Below are 20917 nucleotides of genomic sequence, written 5' to 3'. Positions count from 1 at the left end.
TAAGCAGCTGTTTGGTTGGGAGGAGCGGGAGAATTGGCTTTGGCTTTGGCGCCAACTTGTTCCGGAAAAGCATAAATTTTTGGCTTGGTTGTGTCTTAAGGAGGCTCTTCCTACTGCAAGTTTTCGCTTTAGAAGAGGGATGTCGTCGTCGGATAAGTGTCCAAGATGTCTTTCTAGCCAGGAATCGGTTTTACATTGTATTCGGGATTGTCCCAAAGCTCAGCTTGTCTGGCATAGGTTGGATATTTCTTGTCATCCTTTGGATTTGAAGAACTGGTTATTGTATCATAGCAGAGAGCATCCGTTCAAGTTCTTTTCGGGACTTTGGTGGATATGGCGAGCAAGGAATAATGACATCTTTAATCCCGATGAAACTTGGCCTCCGGAAAAAGTGATTTGTCTGGCATTAACTTCAGAAAAGGAGCTTAGGAATATCTTTGAATTACAACGTATGTCCCTTCCCTCTACTCTAAATGGTTTTTGGAATCCCCCATCCATTGGTACTTTTAAGATTAATTGTGATGCTAGTTATTTTGGTTCGGGTGATAGTGTTGGTTTTGCTTGTGTTATTAGAGATTGTAATGGGAGCTGGCAAAGGGGGTGTTTGGGAATGATTGAGAGTAATAGTATTCTTCAAGGAGAATTGTTTGCTATTTGGAGAGGATATCTCTTAGCTTGGGATGTGGGTCAACGAGATGTTATTTGTGAGACGGATTGTGTGGAAGCATTTAATCTTGTTACTCAAGATGGTTTTGGGTTTATTGATCCACTGGTGCTCAAAATAAGAGATATCATGCATTGGAATTGGCGGGTTGACTTTTGTTTGATTATGAGAGATGCAAACACGGTGGCAGATACTATGGCAAAGATGGCGATGAAGTTACAACTTTCGCATGTGGAGCTTCTTTCACCTTGGAAGGAGTTTAAGAGTAGTCTTAAACGGGACTGTCCCTCTATTTAGGCAGTTCCTTGTTTTGTTTGTTTTGTTTTTCTTTGTTTAATTTATTTCAGTCACGAAAAAAAATGTAATTCGAATCAATACAATTCGAATTAGATTTGTATGTAATTCGAATTGATATAATTCGAATTACTTGAAAGCATTGACAACACGTAATTCGAATCAATATGTCACGAATTATAAACTTAGAGTTCGAATTGTATCAATTCGAATTAGTAGGGAGACGTGCTTTGAAGGGAGTTCGAATCAAGTTGATTCGAATTACTTTATTTTCGAAACTAGTAGTAATTCGAAACGATATAATTCGAATTACTCCCTTTTCGTAACAAATTCTAATAAATTTTTTTAATGAATTTATTTAAATTATAGTACAAAAAATATTTTATTCTATGCAAAATAATTTTAAAAAAATAGCTTAAAAAATATTTTTTAAATTATTTTGCATACAATAAAATATTTTTTTTGTAGTATAATTTAAATAAATTTATTAAAAAATATTCATGAGCTATCAAGAATTGGCAGAAGAGTATTGTATAAAGTTCGAATTGTTCACCGTATAATTTGAATAAGACTTGGTTTGGTAAAGCTTTTACTTTTTAAGAGTAGCTTATGAAAGCTGTCTTTTAAAAGACGACTTTTTAAAAGCTACAGCACTTGCGTTTGATAAAATCACATTAAAAATAGTTTTTAATAAGCACAATGTCACGGTAAATTTTAGAAGGTTAAATTTAACAGTGTTTGTAGAGTTTTCTAGAGTATTTGAGAATGCTCTAGATGGTTCTGGAACGTTCTAGAATGTCCTAGAAGTTCCTGGAATATCCTAGAAGGTTCTAGAAGACTCTAGAAGATCATAGAGTATTCTAGAAGAGTGTAGATGTATATAGAAGTATAAAGAGTGGTATGGAATAATCTAGAAACAATTGGAAAGTTGTGGTAGGATAGATATTTGTAAAGAAGGTTCTGGATGATTAATCTGGACCGTTGATTAGATTTGATCTTAACCATCCATTGAGGAGGTGGATGGCTATAAATAGGAGGTAAGAGTTAGTGTAAGGGGTGTGAATCATTTGTAACCACACTTGAGCAATAAAGTGTTCTTTCACCAAAGCTTCCTTTCTCTTGTGTTCTCTTGTGTTCTTAGCTTTCTTGCTAAGTATTGAGGGTTAGGCTGACTTGGTCTTAGCTCAAGAGGTTGAGTAAGTCCGAGTGCCGGCACGGTAGCGTTGGAGTGTGTCCAAGGCCGTGACAATTTGGTATCCGAGCAAGGTTCGAGAGGGAGCACAAGTCGCTTGTGGGAATGGCTTCTAGTATCACCATGGAGCATGTTGAGTCTCAAAGGGGAAGGGATACTATTCTTTCTCAATGGGGAGGCAAGAAAGTCCGTTCTTCAAGTGAGCCTAGAGGTAAGGACTCTAACTTCTTAGAAGAAAGAGTTTCTATGTTGGAAAATGTTCTATCCTCTATGGATGAGCGCTTCCAAAGGATAGAACATGACAAGGAGACCCTCGAGGCTCACGTATTAGGAGAACTAGATGCTTTCAAAGAAAGCATGCTCCAAATTGAAGAGAAGCTTGAGAATTCCTTAAAGCTATTTGAGGAAGTTCGAGTTTGGTTCGAGGAGGCGAAATCTCGACCAACCATTATAAGGGAGACGACAAAGATTGATCTCCCCAAGCCAAAGGAGTTCAAGGGCGTAAGGGACGCTCGCGAGGTGGAGAACTTCCTATGGCAAATGGAGAGGTACTTCGAAGGCCAAGGGGTGGTCGAAGAAGCAATAAAGGTACGCACTGCAGCTCTCTACCTTTCTGATAATGCTACTTTGTGGTGGAGGAGAAAGTGCGTAGACATGGAAAAGGGCACTTGCAACATAGCCACATGGGAAGATTTCAAAAGGGAATTGAAAAGACAATTCTTCCCTGAGAATGTGGTTTATGAAGCAAGGAAGAAGTTGAGGGAGTTGAAGCACAAGAGTACGATTAGCGACTACGTAAAGGAGTTTACTACTCTCACGCTTCAAATCCCCAACTTAGCATCAGAGGATGCATTGTTCTTCTTCATTGATGGACTCCAACCTTGGGCAAAGCAAGAACTACAAAGAAGGAATGTTAAGGATGTTGATGAGGCCATCGTGGTGGCCGAATCACTCACTGAGTATCATAGGGGAGACTCTAAACCTAAGTCTTCCTCCAAGCCTAGTTCTGCTAAAGGTGGGGGAGACAAGGGGAAGAGCTTCTCAACCAAGAAAGAAGGAAAATACTCTTCAAAGAAAGAGTACGAAGAAAAAAAGAAGGCTTTCGTGCCCAAAGGAGGATGCTTCGTGTGCAAGGGACCGCACCAAATGAAGGATTGTCCCAAGCTAGGGACTTTGGCATCTATTGCTGAGGAACGAGAAGCTCAAACTCAAGTAACTGAGTGTGTTGGATCTATCCAACACATAAATGCTGTGAAGACCAAAGAAGCAAGTACTGCAGAAAAGAAAGGCTTGATGTATGTCTAAGCCTTTGTCAATGAAAAACCTGTCATGGCTATGATCGACACTGGTGCTACACACAACTTCATCACGCCTGATGAAGCAAGGAGGCTTGGGTTGAAGATCACCGAAAAGAATGGTTGGTTCAAACCCGTGAATACCAAGGGTGAACCCCTTAAGGGAGTAGCAAAAGGGGTTGAGATGACTCTTGGTTCTTGGAAGGGCCTTGTGGATTTCTCAGTAGCACCCATGGACGATTTTAAAATAGTCATCGGGCTCGATTTACAAAGGAAGGCAAATATAATACCTATGCCATACTACGACGTAGTATGCGTCATGGAGAAAGGGTCTCCGTGCATGGTCCCTACAGTCTCTAAAGTTGGAGGACCACCGATACTCTCCGCTATGCAACTCAAGAAAGGGTTCAAGAAGGGAGAGATTACATATTTGGCCCTACTACAAGAGGAGTCAACACTTGAAAGAGAAGACGTTCCTCCCGAAATCAAGGAAGTCCTTGAAGAAAATAAGGATGTGATGCCTCCCGAGTTGCCAAAACAACTACCACCTAGGAGGAAGGTGGACCACAAGATTGAATTGGAGTTAGGAGCAAAGCCGCCCGCCTCAACACCGTATAGAATGGCACCGCCAGAACTCGAGGAGTTGAAGAAGCAACTCAAGGATTTGCTAGATGCTGGGTTCATCCGTCCATCGAAGGCACCTTATGGCGCACCAGTCTTATTCCAAAAGAAGCATGATGGTTCATTGAGGTTATGCATCGACTATCGAGCACTTAACAAGGTAACCATCAAGAACAAATACCCCATTCCTTTGATAGCCGATTTGTTTGATCAACTTGGTAGAGCCAAGTGGTTCTCAAAGCTAGATTTGAGGTCAGGATATCACCAAGTGAGAATTGCCGATGGTGATGAGCCTAAGACCACGTGTGTCACGAGGTATGGATCGTATGAATGGTTGGTGATGCCTTTTGGCTTGACCAATGCTCCTGCGACCTTCTGTACCTTGATGAACGAGATCTTTCGACCTTATCTTGATCGGTTTGTAGTGGTCTACTTGGATGATATTGTTGTCTATAGCAATACCTTGGAGGAACATGTAGAACACTTACGAACCGTGTTCAAGATCTTGCGAGAGAATAACCTATATGTGAAGAAGGAAAAGTGTTCCTTTGCAAGGGACGAAGTCCACTTCTTGGGACACATCATTAAAGGTGGAACTCTCTGCATGGATCAAGGAAAGGTGAAGGCTATCAAAGAGTGGGAGCCGCCAAACAAGGTATCTGAATTGAGGTCATTCCTTGGGTTGGCTAATTACTATCGGAGGTTTATCAAGGGATACTCCGCTAAGGCTGCACCATTAACTGATCTTCTCAAGAAGAATCACTCTTGGGAATGGTCAAAGGAGTGTCAAAAGGCCTTTGATGAGTTGAAGGCTGCTATCACAGAAGGACCAGTACTAGCACTACCCGACTACTCAAAGGTATTTGAAGTCCACACTGATGCTTCTGACTACGCTATTGGAGGAGTTCTGATGCAAGAAGGACATCCTATTGCCTTTGAGAGTCGCAAGTTGAATGATACAGAGAGGCGATACACTGTCCAAGAGAAGGAGATGACCGCGGTGGTGCATTGTCTGAGAACTTGGCGTCACTACTTGCTTGGTTCACACTTCATCGTCAAGACAGACAATGTGGCTACAAGCTACTTCCAAACTCAAAAGAAGTTAAGCCCCAAACAAGCTAGGTGGCAAGACTTCTTGGCTGAGTTTGATTTCGAATTCGAATACAAATCAGGCAAGACTAATGTCGTAGCAGATGCACTGAGTCGCAAGGCTGAGTTAGCGGCCATTTCTATGGTGGGAGGAGATATTATGCATATCATCAAGGAAGGGTTGCATCACGATCCATTAGCCAAGAAGTTGGTGGAGTTGGCTAGAGAAGGTAAGACCAAAAGATTTTGGTTAGAAAACGACCTTCTCTACACAAAAGGGAGAAGACTATACGTTCCTAAATGGGACAATCTGAGAAGGAAGTTGGTAAGAGAATGCCACGACACCAAGTGGGCTGGTTACCAAGGTCAGCGAAGGACCTTAGCACTCATTGAATCTTCTTATTATTGGCCTCAAATGAGAGCTGAAGTGGAGAGCTATGTGAAGACTTGTCTTGTGTGCCAACAAGATAAGATTGAAAACAAGACACCAAGTGGGTTGTTGGAACCTCTGCCTCCATCAGAGCGACCGTGGGAAAGTGTCTCTCTAGATTTCATCTCTGCCTTACCGAAGTCCGAGGGGTTTGGATCTATTCTCGTGGTAGTGGATCGATTTTCGAAGTATGCTACCTTTATACCTGCCCCTACTGACTGCACTGCAGAGGAAGCAGCACGACTATTCTTCAAGAATGTGGTGAAGTACTGGGGATTGCCTAAGAGCATCATTAGTGATCGAGATCCACGCTTCACAGGACGACTATGGACAGAGCTGTTCAAACTCCTTGGGTCGGAGCTTCATTTCTCAACAAGCTTCCATCCTCAAACCGATGGGCAGACTGAGAGAGTGAATGCCTTACTTGAGTGTTACTTAAGGCATTTTGTAAGCGCTAATCAGAAGGATTGGACAAAACTCCTAGACATTGCTCAATTCTCATACAATCTGCAAAGGAGCGAGTCTACAGGAAAGAGCCCATTTGAGATTGTGACTGGACAACAGCCGCTTACACCTCACTCTCTTTCTTCCTCTTACTCAGGAAAGAGCCCTGGAGCTTATCATATGATTAAGTCATGGGAAGAACAAGCAGATGTCACTCGTTCTTACCTCGACAAAGCTGCCAAGAGGATGAAGAAATGGGCAGATAAGAAGAGGAGGCATGCGAGCTATCAAGTGGGAGACAAGGTAATGATCAAACTTCTTCCACAACAATTCAAAGCCTTTCGCAAGGTTCATAAGGGCTTAATCCGCAAATATGAAGGGCCATTTGAGATCATTGGACGTGTTGGGGAGGTTTCTTACAAAGTACAACTCCCTCCCTCTATGAAGATCCACCCGGTCTTCCATGTGAGTATGCTTAAACCATATCATGGAGACCAAGACGAACCGAGTAGAGGTGACTCAAGTCGCGCTCCGCCCGTGGTAATTAGATCCTTTGACAAAGAAATCGAAGAGATCCTAGCTAATCGCATCGTGCGACGAAGAGGGGTGCCACCAAGTATCCAATACTTGATCAAGTGGAAAGGGCTCCCGATAACCGAAGCTAGCTGGGAAACTCGCAAAGATCTGTGGCAATTCCAAGAACACCTAGAGCGCTATCATGAACAGAACGCGACGAGGACGTCTGCGCATTAGGTGGGGGAGAATGTCACGGTAAATTTTAGAAGGTTAAATTTAACAGTGTTTGTAGAGTTTTCTAGAGTATTTGAGAATGCTCTAGATGGTTCTGGAACGTTCTAGAATGTCCTAGAAGTTTCTGGAATATCCTAGAAGGTTCTAGAAGACTCTAGAAGATCATAGAGTATTCTAGAAGAGTGTAGATGTATATAGAAGTATAAAGAGTGGTATGGAATAATCTAGAAACAATTGGAAAGTTGTGGTAGGATAGATATTTGTAAAGAAGGTTCTGGATGATTAATCTGGACCGTTGATTAGATTTGATCTTAACCATCCATTGAGGAGGTGGATGGCTATAAATAGGAGGTAAGAGTTAGTGTAAGGGGTGTGAATCATTTGTAACCACACTTGAGCAATAAAGTGTTCTTTCACCAAAGCTTCCTTTCTCTTGTGTTCTCTTGTGTTCTTAGCTTTCTTGCTAAGTATTGAGGGTTAGGCTGACTTGGTCTTAGCTCAAGAGGTTGAGTAAGTCCGAGTGCCGGCACGGTAGCGTTGGAGTGTGTCCAAGGCCGTGACAACAAGTACTATAATTGTGTTTGGTAAAACAGTTTTTAAAAATTAAAAAAAATATAATAAACATATTTATAACGAAGAATAATTTTTTTTTTCAAATTTTAGAGACCAATAATTTAAATATTTATTCGATTTACTCTCTATATTAATATAAATAGAGTTATCATTAGTCAATAATAAAACTTGTACTGATACGTCTATTACCCATTTATATATATTGACTCACTTATACAAATCACAAAAAATGAGACACATATCTCAAGTAAAATTATATGAAGATTGTGTTAGAATTTGTGAAGGTTAGGTTAAGAAATTAGAAATATATGAGAATTCCAATGGCAATATAATGACAGGAAATATGTGTGGAAAAATATATTTTTAATTGTTTTGTATGGAATCATCAACCTAACCTTCACAAATTTTAACACAATCTTCATATAATTTTACTTGAGATATGTGTCTCATTTTTTGTGATTTGTATAAGTGAGTCAATATATATAAATGGGTAATAGACGTATCAGTACAAGTTTTATTATTGACTAATGATAACTCTATTTATATTAATATAGAGAGTAAATCGAATAAATATTTAAATTATTGGTCTCTAAAATTTGAAAAAAAAATATTATTCTTCGTTATAAATATGTTTATTATATATTTTTTTTAATTTTTAAAAGCTGTTTTACCAAACACAATTATAGTACTTGTGCTTATTAAAAACTATTTTTAATGTGATTTTACCAAACGCAAGTGCTGTAGCTTTTAAAAAGTCGTCTTTTAAAAGACAGCTTTCATAAGCTACTTTTAAAAAGTAAAAACTTTACCAAATCAAGCCTTATTCAAATTATACGGTGAACAATTAGAACTTTATACAATACTCTTCTGCCCATTCTTGATAGCTCATGAATATTTTTTAATAAATTTATTTAAATTATACTACAAAAAAATATTTTATTGTATGCAAAATAATTTAAAAAATATTTTTTAAGCTATTTTTTAAAAATTATTTTGCATAGAATAAAATATTTTTTGTACTATAATTTAAATAAATTTATTAAAAATTTATTAGAATTTGTTACGAAAAGGGAGTAATTCGAATTATATAATTTCAAATTACTACTAGTTTCGAAAATAGAGTAATTCGAATCAACTTGATTCGAACTCCCTTCAAAGCACGTCTCCCTACTAATTCGAATTGATACAATTCGAACTCTAAGTTTATAATTCGTGACATATTGATTCGAATTAAGTGTTGTCAATGCTTTCAAGTAATTCGAATTATATCAATTCGAATTACATACAAATCTAATTCGAATTGTATTGATTTGAATTACATTAATTTGTTCTTTGGTAGAATGATGTATCAGAATTTTGTTTAATTTTAAACTCTCATTGGCTCATATACGTTTTTTACCCTAATTATCATATATGTTATATTATTTTAATTTATTATTTAAGAAAAGTATGTTTAATATTATTTTAAGAGTAAACATATTTAAAAGAATAGAAAAAATGAATTTTATTGATATTTTTTTAATAAAAATAAGCTTTTAAAAATATTTTTGTGTTTTGCGGATATATCCGATATCCGATCCGATCCGATAATTTTAGTGCGGATCGGATCGAAATTTTGGCAATATCCGATCCGATCCGATCCGCTGCAGCCCTATATAATTTTGTGAAATTTTTAGTTAGGTTTTTATACTTTTTTTTTTTAATTGGGTTCCTGTATCAATTTTTTTTTTCAATTAGGTTTCTCTTGATAGTAATTGGCTTAATTTTACAGGGATCTAACTAAAAAAATTGGTGCAAAAATCAAAATAAAAAAATATAGAAATTTAATTAAAAAAAATTTTGATGCAAAGACTCAATTAAAAAAAAATTACAAAAACCTAATTAAAAATTTTACAAAATTATAACTACCAATAGAATAATTAATACAACAAATGTCTTTGTGAAAATTAAAGATGGAACAAAAAGTGAGTGTGTATCTTTATAACGAAACGGTGAGTGTGAATGTTTATAACATTTTGTATATAAAATGAGTGTGTGTATATTTATATAGTAACAAATGTTATTTATACATTAAAATTAATTATTAATATATTTATATATAAATATATATATATAATTTAATTTATTTTTAATATATATTTATATTTTAATATATATTTTATATTAATAACTAATTTTAATGTACATGTAGCATTAACCATAAATAGCATTATTGTCATGCATGTACTACAAACACGTTGGTTTCAGCGTGGAAATTACAATTAAAACTTAATCATGACTTTCTTTGCTGCCACTTTTATAAAAGTAAAAAAAAAAACGACAAAGACTTCCACTTTGCCTATTTTCCCTGTTTTCATATCCGAAGCTAGTTTAGTTCGGTTTCTAGAGTTTCTGATGTGTTCATAACATATAGTAGAAGAAAATAAAGTAATTTTAAAGATTTATTTTGTGTTTAAATTTTATTCTAATAATAAATATATAAATCAGATCTAAATACCTGTGTACGTTAATAAAGTCATTTTTTTCTTTGATAGTATGAAAGTGTTACGTATATTCACACCGAGACCAATCTTTGCTGTCAACTCCTTAACCAATGGACATCTGATCTAAATTGAAAAATCTCTTGCAATTTTTTGCACGCCATAAAATTTTTCTTAAAAAATTAGACTCACATACATTTATATGTGTAGAGGTAAATAAATAAAACTTTTGTGTTTTATTTTCTTCTTTTTTCTCTACTCTTGGCACGTATATGTATATATATATATATATAGTATGAGATTTGTTATTGATTTTAAATTTGAATATTATTTCAAATTTAAATCATATCTTGAAATTCTAAATATAAATCCTTCAAATTTATGAATCATATTATAACTCAATTTGAAACAGAATTAGGATAAGTTAGGATCTCATCCAAATTTAGAAATAAAATAACTAATTATTCTCAAATCTCGTTTAATATCCTCAATTATCATATTATTATTATATTCTTGGTGCTAGCAAAGAATATAATAATATTCTATTTGAATTAATATAATTATTTATTTGATCAAATCAAAATAATAATTAAATAATTCTATAACAAAAGTTAGAACACTCGTTAGTGTGTGACCCCATAGGTTCAATATTAAGCGGGTAATAAATTAGTCATACTAAATTTACTAATCAAGGTTGACGTCTAGCAACACTCCTCAACGACCCGATAGTATGAAGTAATATATTTTTACTAAGAACCTGAGAAGAACAAAGTATAATTCCTTCCATCTTTCCAGCTCTTGGTTAACCCTTAGAGTATGGTTTAATTGTCAAACTCTAACTTGTTACCATTATTATAATGAATTGTGAATAATTGAAAAAACTCATGTCTTCATTCATTCAATTCCCTTGACCAAGGTTTTATTCATCTCAGTCATTATAATCATAGAGCTCAATCTCTTTACTAAAAGTTGACGGATTCCTTATTGACTAATCATTAATTCTACAAGTATTTAAATCATATACAATATCCATTCAACTAGCACCCTAGGGTATTAGGTGACTGAAATCAAAGTATAATAAATACATTGTTAATTACTATGACAGTAGCGGGTCAAAAGAAACTCTATTACTATGTTCATCTTGAGAATATCCTATTGACAAATATACAATAATTATAACCATTAGGATTTCTCAAAGTGAGTTAGTTCAATGGTCATATCTCTAATTAATTTTTTTTGTTTATAAAAATTTAAGTATTAAATTCTAAAATCTCAATTATTTAAATAAAATCATATAAAGTTCTTATTATTTTACAACTACTAAAATTTATAATTTAAATATAAAAAGAGGAGTGCTACACATACAAGTCATTTTTGTTTACAAGTCTTACAAGTTGGGCCTAACACGCGAGTTACAGAAGAAGAAGAAGAAGAAGAAGAAGAAGAAGAAGAAGAAGAAGAAGAAGAAGAAGAAGAAGAAGAAGAAGAAGAAGAAGAAGAAGAAGAAGAAGAAGAAGAAGAAGAAGAAGAAGAAGAAGAAGAAGAAGAAGAAGAAGAAGCGTGAATATAAATGACTTGTATGATTTGTATGGAAAAGCGTTCTCTCTTTGCCTTCGATCTCCTTCTATTTTTTCTGATTTTCATGGTTTCTGAAATCAAGCTTTGAAATTGTTTTGAAGATGATGGAACTTCAGAAATACACCCGAACGATTACAAAAATACACCCAAACGATTATAGAAATACATCCAAAGAATTACAGAAATACACCCAAACAGTTACAGAAATAAACTAAACGATTACAGAAATACACCCAAAGGATTACAGAAATACACCCAAATGATTTAAGAAATACACTCAAAGGATTTAAGAAATACACCCAATATAGGGAGAGACAGTATATTTCTTCTTGAAATCAATACACCCAAAGAATTATAGAAATACACCCAAAGGATTACAAAAATACACCCAAAGAATTTAAGAAATACACCCAAAATTCGTTGAAGTACACCTTATGCATAATTCAGAACTCTTTCTCTTTTTCCTCTTCATCTTCTGCTGCTGCTTCTTCTTCTTCAAAAACGATTTCAGAGCTTGATGTCAAAAAATAATGGAAACCGAGAATAATGAAAAAGAAAACAAAGAGAAAAGCACGTAAATGAAGAAAAAGAACAGGAAGAGGAAAAGGAAGAAGAACGTGTAGCAAGAAGAAGAAGAAGGAGAAAGAGAAGGCAAGAAACGTACCTTGAATAATGTTTCTTCATTTTTTCTGGTGATTTTGATGAAGGAAAAAGAGAAAACGAAAAGAGGAGAAGAAATTTCAATAAAAAAAGAGGGAGGAAGAGAAAAAAAAGAGACACAGAGAAAGAAGAAGAAGAAGAAGAAGAAGAAGAAGAAGAAGAAGAAGAAGAAGAAGAAGAAGAAGAAGAAGAAGAAGAAGAACGGAGAAAGAAGAAGAAGAAAAAGAGGCACAAAAAAAACGTGAAACGGCGTGTTTATAAATGACTTGTATGACTTGTATGGAAAATCACTTGTATGTGGAGAATTACTCATATAAAAAATACTTAATAATTATAAAATCAGGGAAAAACCTTAATTTATTTTAAACACAATTTACCAAAATTTGCTTTAATTATCTTTAATAAAATAAGTTCTGAGATTAAAATCTTTAATGAATAAATAAATTGAATTTAGCATATAATAAGATTTTTTTAAAAATTCTGGGTCTTACAAAGAACACGATTTATATAAATAATAGAATGATTGTAAAATCTAAAAGTAGCAAAAGATGAATACTTCTAGGAAAGAATCCAAAAGAGAAAGAAAGCCATTAAAATCAAACTTTGAGTGATTAAAATTCAAAATAAAAGTAATGTGTGTTAGTGAAAGAACAAACCATGAAGAAGAAGCTTTGTGTATAATTAAGTGAATGTGTATAATGGTAAAGAAGAACACAGTTTATATAACTAATAGAATAATTGTAAAATCTAAAAGTAGCAAAAGATGAATACTTATAGAAAAGAATCCAGAAGAGAAAAAAAATCAATTAAAATCAAAGTTTGAGTGATTAAAATTCAAAATCAAAGAAATGTGTGTTAGTGAAAGAACAAACCATGAAGAAAAAGCTTTGTGTATGATTAAGTGAATATGAATAACGGTGAAGAAGAACACGATTTATATAACCAATGGAATGACTGTAAAACCTAAAAGTAGAAAAAGATGAATAATTGTAGGAAAGAATCCAAAAGAGAACGAAAACCATTAAAATCAAAGTTTGAGTGATTAAAATTCAAAATCAAAGAAATGTGTGTTATTGAAAGAACGAACCATGAAGAGAAAGCTTTATGTATGATTAAGTGAATGTGTATATAACCAATGGAAGGATTGTAAACCCTAAAAGTAGCAAAAGATGAATACTTGTAGGAAAGAATCCAAAAGAGAATGAAAGTCATTAAAATCAAAGTTTGAGTGATTAAAATTCAAAATCAAAGAAATATGTGTTAGTGAAAGAACGAACTCTAAAGAAGAAGCTTTGCGTATGATTAAGTCAATGTGTATAACGGTGAAGAAGAACACGGTTTATATAACCAATAGAATGATTGTAAAACCCAAAAGTAGCAAAAGATGAATACTTGTAGGAAAGTATCAGCTCTAATACCACTTGTTGGGCCACCTGTGGAGAGCTCTCGACCACCGGAGAGATTTCGTGGAGGAATCAAGCGAGAGAACATAAGATGAGAAGACAGCACATCCAACTCAAAACCTTAAGGTAGTAAGTTAATGGATCTCTCATCTTATAAACTCCTTACTCTTCTTTGCTTTCTTTGATGTGGGTCTAATTTCATGCACGCTTCACACTTGCAATATTAACAGAAAAGAGAAAGAAAGCCATTAAAATCAAAGTTTGAATGATTAAAATTCCAAATAAAAAAAATATGTGTTAGTGAAAGAACTAACCGTGAAGAAGAAGCTTTGTGTATGATTGAGTCAATGTGTATAACGGTGAAGAAGAACATGATTTATATAACCAATAGAATGATTGTAAAACCTAAAAGTAGCAAAAGGAGAATACTTGTAGGAAAGTATCAGCTCTGATACCACTTGTTGGTCCACCTGTGGAGAGCTCTCGACCACCGGGGAGATTTCGGGGAGGAATCAAGCGATAGAACATAAGATGAGAAAACACCACATCTAACTCAAAACCTTAAGGTAGTAAGTTAATAGATCTCTTATCTTATAAACTCCTTACTCTTTATCGCTTTCTTTGATGTGGGTCTAACTTCATGCACTCCTGACACTTGCAAGATTAACACAAAAGAGAAAGAAAGCCATTAAAATCAAAGTTTGAGTGATTAAAATTTCAAATCAAAGAAATGTGTGTTAGTGAAAGAACAAACCGTGAAGAAGAAGCTTTGTGTATGATTAAGTGAATGTGTATAACGCTGAAGAAGAATACGGTTTATATAACCAATGGAATGATTGTAAAACCCAAAAGTAGCAAAAGATGAATACTTGTAGGAAAGAATCTGAAAGAGAAAGAAAGCTATTAAAATCAAAGTTTGAGTGATTAAAATTCAAAATAAAAAAAAGTGTTATAGTGAAAGAACGAACCATGAAGAACAAGCTTTGTGTATGAATAAGTGAATATGTATAACGGTGAAGAAGAACATGGTTTATATAACCAATAGAACGATTGTAAAACCTAAAAGTAGCAAAAGATGAATACTTGTAGGAAAGAATCTAAAAGAGAAAGAAAGTCAATAAAATTAAAGTTTGAGTGATCAAATTCAAAATCAAAGAAATGTGTGTTAGTGAAAGAACGAACCTTGAAGAAGAAGCTTTCTGTAAGATTAAGTGATTGCGTATAACGGTGAAGAAGAACATGTTATATATAACCAATTGAATGATTGTAAAAGCTTAAAGTAGCAAAAGATGATTACTTGTAGAAAAGTATCGGCTCTGATACCACTTGTTGGGCCACCTGTGGAGAGGTCTCGACCACCGGACACATTTCAGGGAAGAATCAAGTTAGAGGACATAAGATTAGAAGACACCACATCCAACTCAAAACCTTAAGGTAGTAAGTTAATGGATCTCTCATCTTATAAACTCCTTGTTCTTCTTTACTTTCTTTGATGTGGGTCTAACTTCATGCACTCGTCACACTTGCAACATTAACACAAAAGAGAAAGAAAGCCTTTAAAATCAAAGTTTGAGTGATTAAAATTCAAAATCAAAGAAATGTGTGTTGGTGTAAGAATGAATCATGAAGAAGAAATTTTGTGTATGATTAAGTGAATGTGTATAACGGTGAAGTAGAACTCGCTTTTTATAACCAATGGAATGATTGTAAAACCTTAAAGTAGCAAAAGATGAATACTTGTAGGAAAGAATCCAAAAGAGAAAGAAAGCCATTAACATCAAAGTTTGAGTGATTAAAATTCAAAATCAAAGAATTGTCTGTTACTGAAAGAATGAATCGTCAATAACAAAGTTTGTGTATGAGTATGTGATTGTGTATAACGGTGAAGAAGAACATAGTTTATATAGCCAATGGAATAATTGTAAAACCTAAAGTAGCAAAAGATGAATACTTATAGGAAAGTATCAGCTCTGATACCACTTGTTGGGCCACCTGTGGAGAGCTACCGACCACCGGAGACATTTCGGGGAGAAATCAAGGGAGAGAACATAAGATAAGAAGACACCACATCCAACTCAAAACCTTAAGGTAGTAAGTAAATGGATCTCTCATCTTATAAACTCGTGAAGAAAAAGCTTTGTGTATGATTAAGTGTAACGATGAAGAAGAACACGATTTATATAACCAATGGAATGGTTGTAAAACCTAAAAGTAGAAAAAGATGAATACTTGTAGGAAAGAATCCAAAAGAGAAAGAAAGCCATTAAAATAAAAGTTTGAGTGATTAATTCAAAATCAAAGAAATGTGTGTTAGTGAAAGAACGAACCGTTAAGAAGAAGCTTTGTGCATGATTAAGTGAATGTGTTTAATGGTGAAGAAGAACATGGTTTATATAACCAATAGAATGATTGTAAAACCTTAAAGTAGCAAAAGATGAATACTTGTAGGAAAGTATCGGCTCTAATACCACTTTGGACCACCTGTGGAGAGCTCTCGAACATCGGGGAGATTTTGGGGAGGAATCAAGCGAGAGAACATAAGATGAGAAGACACTACATCCAAGTCTAAGGCTTAAGGTAGTAAGTTAATGAATCTGTCATCTTATAAAGTCCTTACTCTTTCTTGCTTTCTTTGATGTAGGTCTAATTTCATTCACTCCTCACACTTGCATCATTAACACAAAAGAGAAAAAAAGCCATTAAAATCAAAGTTTGAGTGATTAAATTTCAAAATCAAAGAAATGTATGTTAGTGAAAGAACGAACCTGAAGAAGAAGCTCTGTGTATGATTAAGTGATTGTGTATAACAGTAAAGAAGAACATGGTATATATAATCAATAGAATGATTGTAAAAGCTTAAAGTAGCAAAAGATGAATACTTGTAGGAAAGTATTGGCTCTGATACCACTTGTTGGGCCACCTATGGAGAGCTCTCGACCACCGGGAATATTTTGGGGAGGAATCAAGCGAGAGAACATAAGATGAGAAGACACCACATCCAACTCAAAACCTTAAGGTAGTAAGTCAATGGATCTCTCATCTTATAAAATCGTGAAGAAAAAGCTTTGTGTATAATTAAGTGAATGTGTATAACGGTGAAGAAGAACACGGTTTATATAACCAATGGAATTGTTGTAAAACCTAAAAGTAGAAAAAGATGAATACTTGTAAGAAAGAATCCAAAAGAGAAAGAAAACCATTAAAATCAAAGTTTCAGTGATTAAAATTCAAAATCAAAGAAATGTGTTAGTGAAAGAACGAACCGTTAAGAAGAAACTTTGTTTATGATTAAGTGAATGTGTATAACGGTGAAGAAGAACACGATTTATATAACAAATAGAATGATTGTAAAACCTAGAAGTAGCAAAAGATGAATACTTATAGAAAAGAATCCAAAAGTGAAAGAAAGCAATTAAAATCAAAGTTTGAGTGATTAAAATTCAAAATCGAAGAAATGTGTATTAGTGAAAGAATGAACCGTGAAGAACAAACCTTGCGTATGATTATGTGATTGTGTATAACGGTGAAGAAGAACATGGTTTATATAACCAATGGAATATTTGTAAAACCTTAAGGTAGCAAAAGATGAATACTTGTAAAATAGTATCGGCTCTGATACCACTTGTTGGGCCACCTGTGGAGAGCTCTCGACCATCGAGGACATTTCAGAGAAGAATCAAGTAAGAGAACATAAGATAAAAAGACATAACATCCAACTCAAAACCTTAAGGTAGTAAGTTGATGGATCTCTCATCTTATTAACTCGTGAAAAAAAAGCTTTATGTATGATTAAGTAAATGTGTATAACGGTGAAGAAGAATACAGTTTATATAACCAATGGAATGGTTGTAAAACCTAAAAGTAGAAAAAGATGAATACTTGTAGGAAAGAATCCAAAAGAGAAAGAAGCCATTAAAATCAAAGTTTGAGTGATTAAAATTCAAAATCAAAGAAATGTGTGTTAGAGAAAGAACGAACCGTTAAGAAGAAGCTTTGTGTATGATTAAGTGAATGTGTTTAACGGTGAAGAAGAACATTATTTATATAACCAATGGAATGATTGTAAAACCTTAAAGTAGCAAAAGATGAATACTTGTAGGAAAGTATCGGCTTTGATACCACTTGTTGGACCACCTGTGTAGAGCTCTCGACCACCGGGAAGATTTTGGGGAGGAATCAAGCGAGAGAACATAAGATGGGAAGACACTACATCCAACTCAAAAATTTAAGGTAGTAAGTTAATGAATATATCATCTTATAAAGTCCTTACACTTCCTTGCTTTCTTTTATGTGGTTCTAATTTTATGCACTCCTCACACTTGCATCATTAACACAAAAAAGAAAGAAAGCCATTAAAATCAAAGTTTGAGTGATTAAATTTCAAAATTAACGAAATATGTGTTAATGAAAGAATGAACTGTGAAGAAGAAGCTTTGTGTATGATTAAGTGATTGTGTATAACGGTGAAGAAGAACATGATATATATAACCAAATGGAATGATTTTAAAAGCTTAAAGTAGCAAAAGATGAATACTTGTAGGAAAGTATCGGCCCTGATACCACTTGTTGGGCCACCTATGGAGAGCTCTCGACCACCGGGAACATTTCGGGGAGGAATCAAGCGAGAGGCCATAAGATAAGAAGACACCACATCCAACTCAAAACCTTAAGGTAGTAAGTTAATGGATCTCTCATCTTATAAACTCCTTGCTCTTTCTTACTTTCTTTGATGTGAGTCTAACTTCATGCACTCTTCACACTTGCAAGATTAACACAAAAGAGAAAGAAAACCTTTAAAATTAAAGTTTGAGAGATTAAAATTCAAAATAAAAAAATGTGTGTTAGTGAAAGAATGAACCATGAAAAAGAAATTTTGTGTATGATTAAGTGAATGTGTATAACTGTGAAGTAGAACTCGGTTTTTATCACCAATGAAATGATTGTAATACCTAAAAGTAGCAAAAGACGAACACTTATAGGAAAGAATCCAAAAGAGAAAGAAAGCCTTTAAAATCAAAGTTTGAGTGATTAAATTTCAAAATTAAAGAAATGCGTGTTAGTGAAAGAACGAACCGTGAAGAAGAAGCTTTGTGTATGATTAGGTGACTGTGTATAACGGTGAAGAAAAACATGAAATATATAACTAGTGGAATGATTTTAAAAGCTTAAAGTAGCAAAAGATGAATACTTGTAGGAAAGTATCGGCTTTGATACCACTTGTTGGATTTTAAAAGCTTAAAGTAGCAAAATATGAATAGTTGTAGGAAAGTATTGGCTCTGATACCACTTGTTGGGCCATCTATGGAGAGCTCTTGACCACTGGGAACATTTCGGGGAGGAATCAAGCGAGAGAACATAAGATGAGAATACATCACATCCACCTCAAAACCTTAAGGTAATAAATTAATGGATCTCTCATCTTATAAACTCCTTACTCTTCCTTGCATTCTTTGATGTGGGTCTAACTTCATGTACTTCTCACACTTGCAACATTAACAGAAAAGAGAAAGAAAGCCATTAAAATCAAAGTTTGAGTGATTAAAATTCACAATAAAAGAAATGTGTGTTAGTGAAAGAACGAATCATGAAGAAAAAGCTTTGTGTATGATTGAGTGAATATGTATAACAGCGAAGAAGAACACGATTTATATAACCAATAGAATGGTTGTAAAACCTAAAATTAGAAAATGATGAATACTTGTAGGAAAGAATCCAAAAGAGAAAGAAAGCCATTAAAACTAAAGTTTGAGTGATTAAAATTCAAAATCAAAGAAATGTGTGTTAGTGAAAGAACGAACCGTTAAGAAGAAGCTTTGTATATGATTAAGTGAATGTGTAGAACGGTGAAGAAGAACACGGTTTATATAACCAATGGAATGATTGTAAAACCTAAAAGTAGCAAAAGATGAATACTTGTAGGAAAGTATCAGCTCTGATACCAATTGTTGGGCCACCTGTGGAGAGTTCTCGACCACCGGGGAGATTTCGGGGAGGAATCAAGCGAGAGAACATAGGATGAGAAGACACTACATCCAACTCAAAACCTTAAGGTAGTAAGAACATGATTTATATAACCAATAAAATGATTGTAAAACCTAAAAGTAGCAAAAGATAAATACTTGTAGGAAAGTATCAACTCTGATACCACTTATTGGTCTACCTGTGGAGAGCTCTCGACCACCGAGGAGATTTCGGAGAGAAATCAAGCGGGAGAACATAAGATGAGAAGGCACCACATCCAGCTCAGAACCTTAAGGTAGTAAGTTAATGGATCTCTCATCTTACAAAGTGTTAGAAGCAGCTTACCATTAAGATAATTATGGGACAAATCAAGATAAGAAAGCTTTGTGAGAGTACCAATTTCTTTGGGAATACTTTTCGTAAGCCCCATTCCATAAAGATTGAGGTAAGCCCCATCCCATAAAGATTGAGGTGGACCAAATTGGGAAAGGCACTAAGATTCAAGTTTTGTAGCTGCAGCATTTTAGACTTATTATAAGAATTATTAAACAATACGGATCTGTCAATCTTTATAACACTTCCAGCATCATCACAACTGATGTCGGTCCAGTGGCAATGATATAAAATACTATGCTTACTCCACCAACCACTTTGTATTAAAGCATGTCTTTCTGAATTATTGAAGGAAGACGAAACATTTGGTGGAAAAATAACATAAGAGGCTGCGGTGGAAAAAAAAGTGCCACCACAGTAACAAGCAAAGCAAAGTTATCATTGGCGAGAGTCAAAAGTGTCATTGTTTGAATGAGAAATGTGTGCTAGTGAAAAAAACAAACTGGGAAGAAAAAGCTGTGTATGATACTATGATTGAATGTTTATAACGGTGAAAAAGGATATGGTTTAAATAATCAATAGAATGATTGTAAAACTTAAAAATAGTAAAAGATGCATATTTACACGACATAATCCAAAAGAGAACGAAAGCCATTAAAATCAAGTTGGGTATTCATAATCAAAGAGATGGAATAGAGTTTATAACGTGAAGAAGAACATGGTTTGCCAATGGAATGATTGTAAAATTGAAAGTAGCAAAAGATGAATACATATACGAAAGAATCCAAAAGAGGAAGAAAGCCATTAAAATCAAGTTGAGTATTCAAAATCAAATAAATGGAACAGAGTTTTCGTTTTCAAAGGTATATTAAAGATACTAAGGAGAAGTTACGTTAAGTGAAGTGAAGAGTTAAATAACTACTAAAATGAGAAAAAAGAAGACGAAGACTTGCCTTTGATTATTTTCCCTTTTATTCAGATTCGATCCGTCCGAAGCTAGCTTTCATCGATGACTGAGTTTCTGGCACTCTTCTTCTCTTACTCTTTCTTCATTGACTAGAGAAATTGAAACACAGCTATTACTTTCTTTTATTTTTTATTAATTATTTTATGAATTTATTTGTACTTTATGTTAGTTTCGTGTTGATAT

General features: G+C 34.3%; 1 protein-coding gene and 1 pseudogene across 1 annotated transcript; one reads left to right on the top strand and one right to left on the bottom strand.

Moving 5' to 3' along the window:
• Nucleotides 1–20917, bottom strand: part of LOC148575317 (MDIS1-interacting receptor like kinase 2-like) — a 52617-nt pseudogene that overhangs the window by 22714 nt on the left and 8986 nt on the right.
• Nucleotides 2031–3476, top strand: LOC148575318 (uncharacterized). Its single transcript, XM_088503917.1, has one exon. The coding sequence runs from the start codon at nucleotides 2256–2258 to the stop codon at nucleotides 3453–3455; it is 1200 nt and encodes a 399-aa protein (XP_088360043.1). The 5' UTR covers nucleotides 2031–2255; the 3' UTR covers nucleotides 3456–3476.

Source organism: Arachis ipaensis, chromosome B2 (genome assembly GCF_059453495.1).
Source record: "Arachis ipaensis isolate K30076 ecotype BB chromosome B2, ASM5945349v1, whole genome shotgun sequence".
NCBI classification, from domain to species: domain Eukaryota; kingdom Viridiplantae; phylum Streptophyta; class Magnoliopsida; order Fabales; family Fabaceae; genus Arachis; species Arachis ipaensis.
This window is presented reverse-complemented; position numbering and strand designations above follow the sequence as displayed.

What these genes read in the sequence shown, in the direction of transcription:
- LOC148575318 (XM_088503917.1), top strand. Translation starts at nt 2,256, where the DNA reads ATGGCTTCTAGTATCACCATGGAGCATGTTGAGTCTCAAAGGGGAAGG.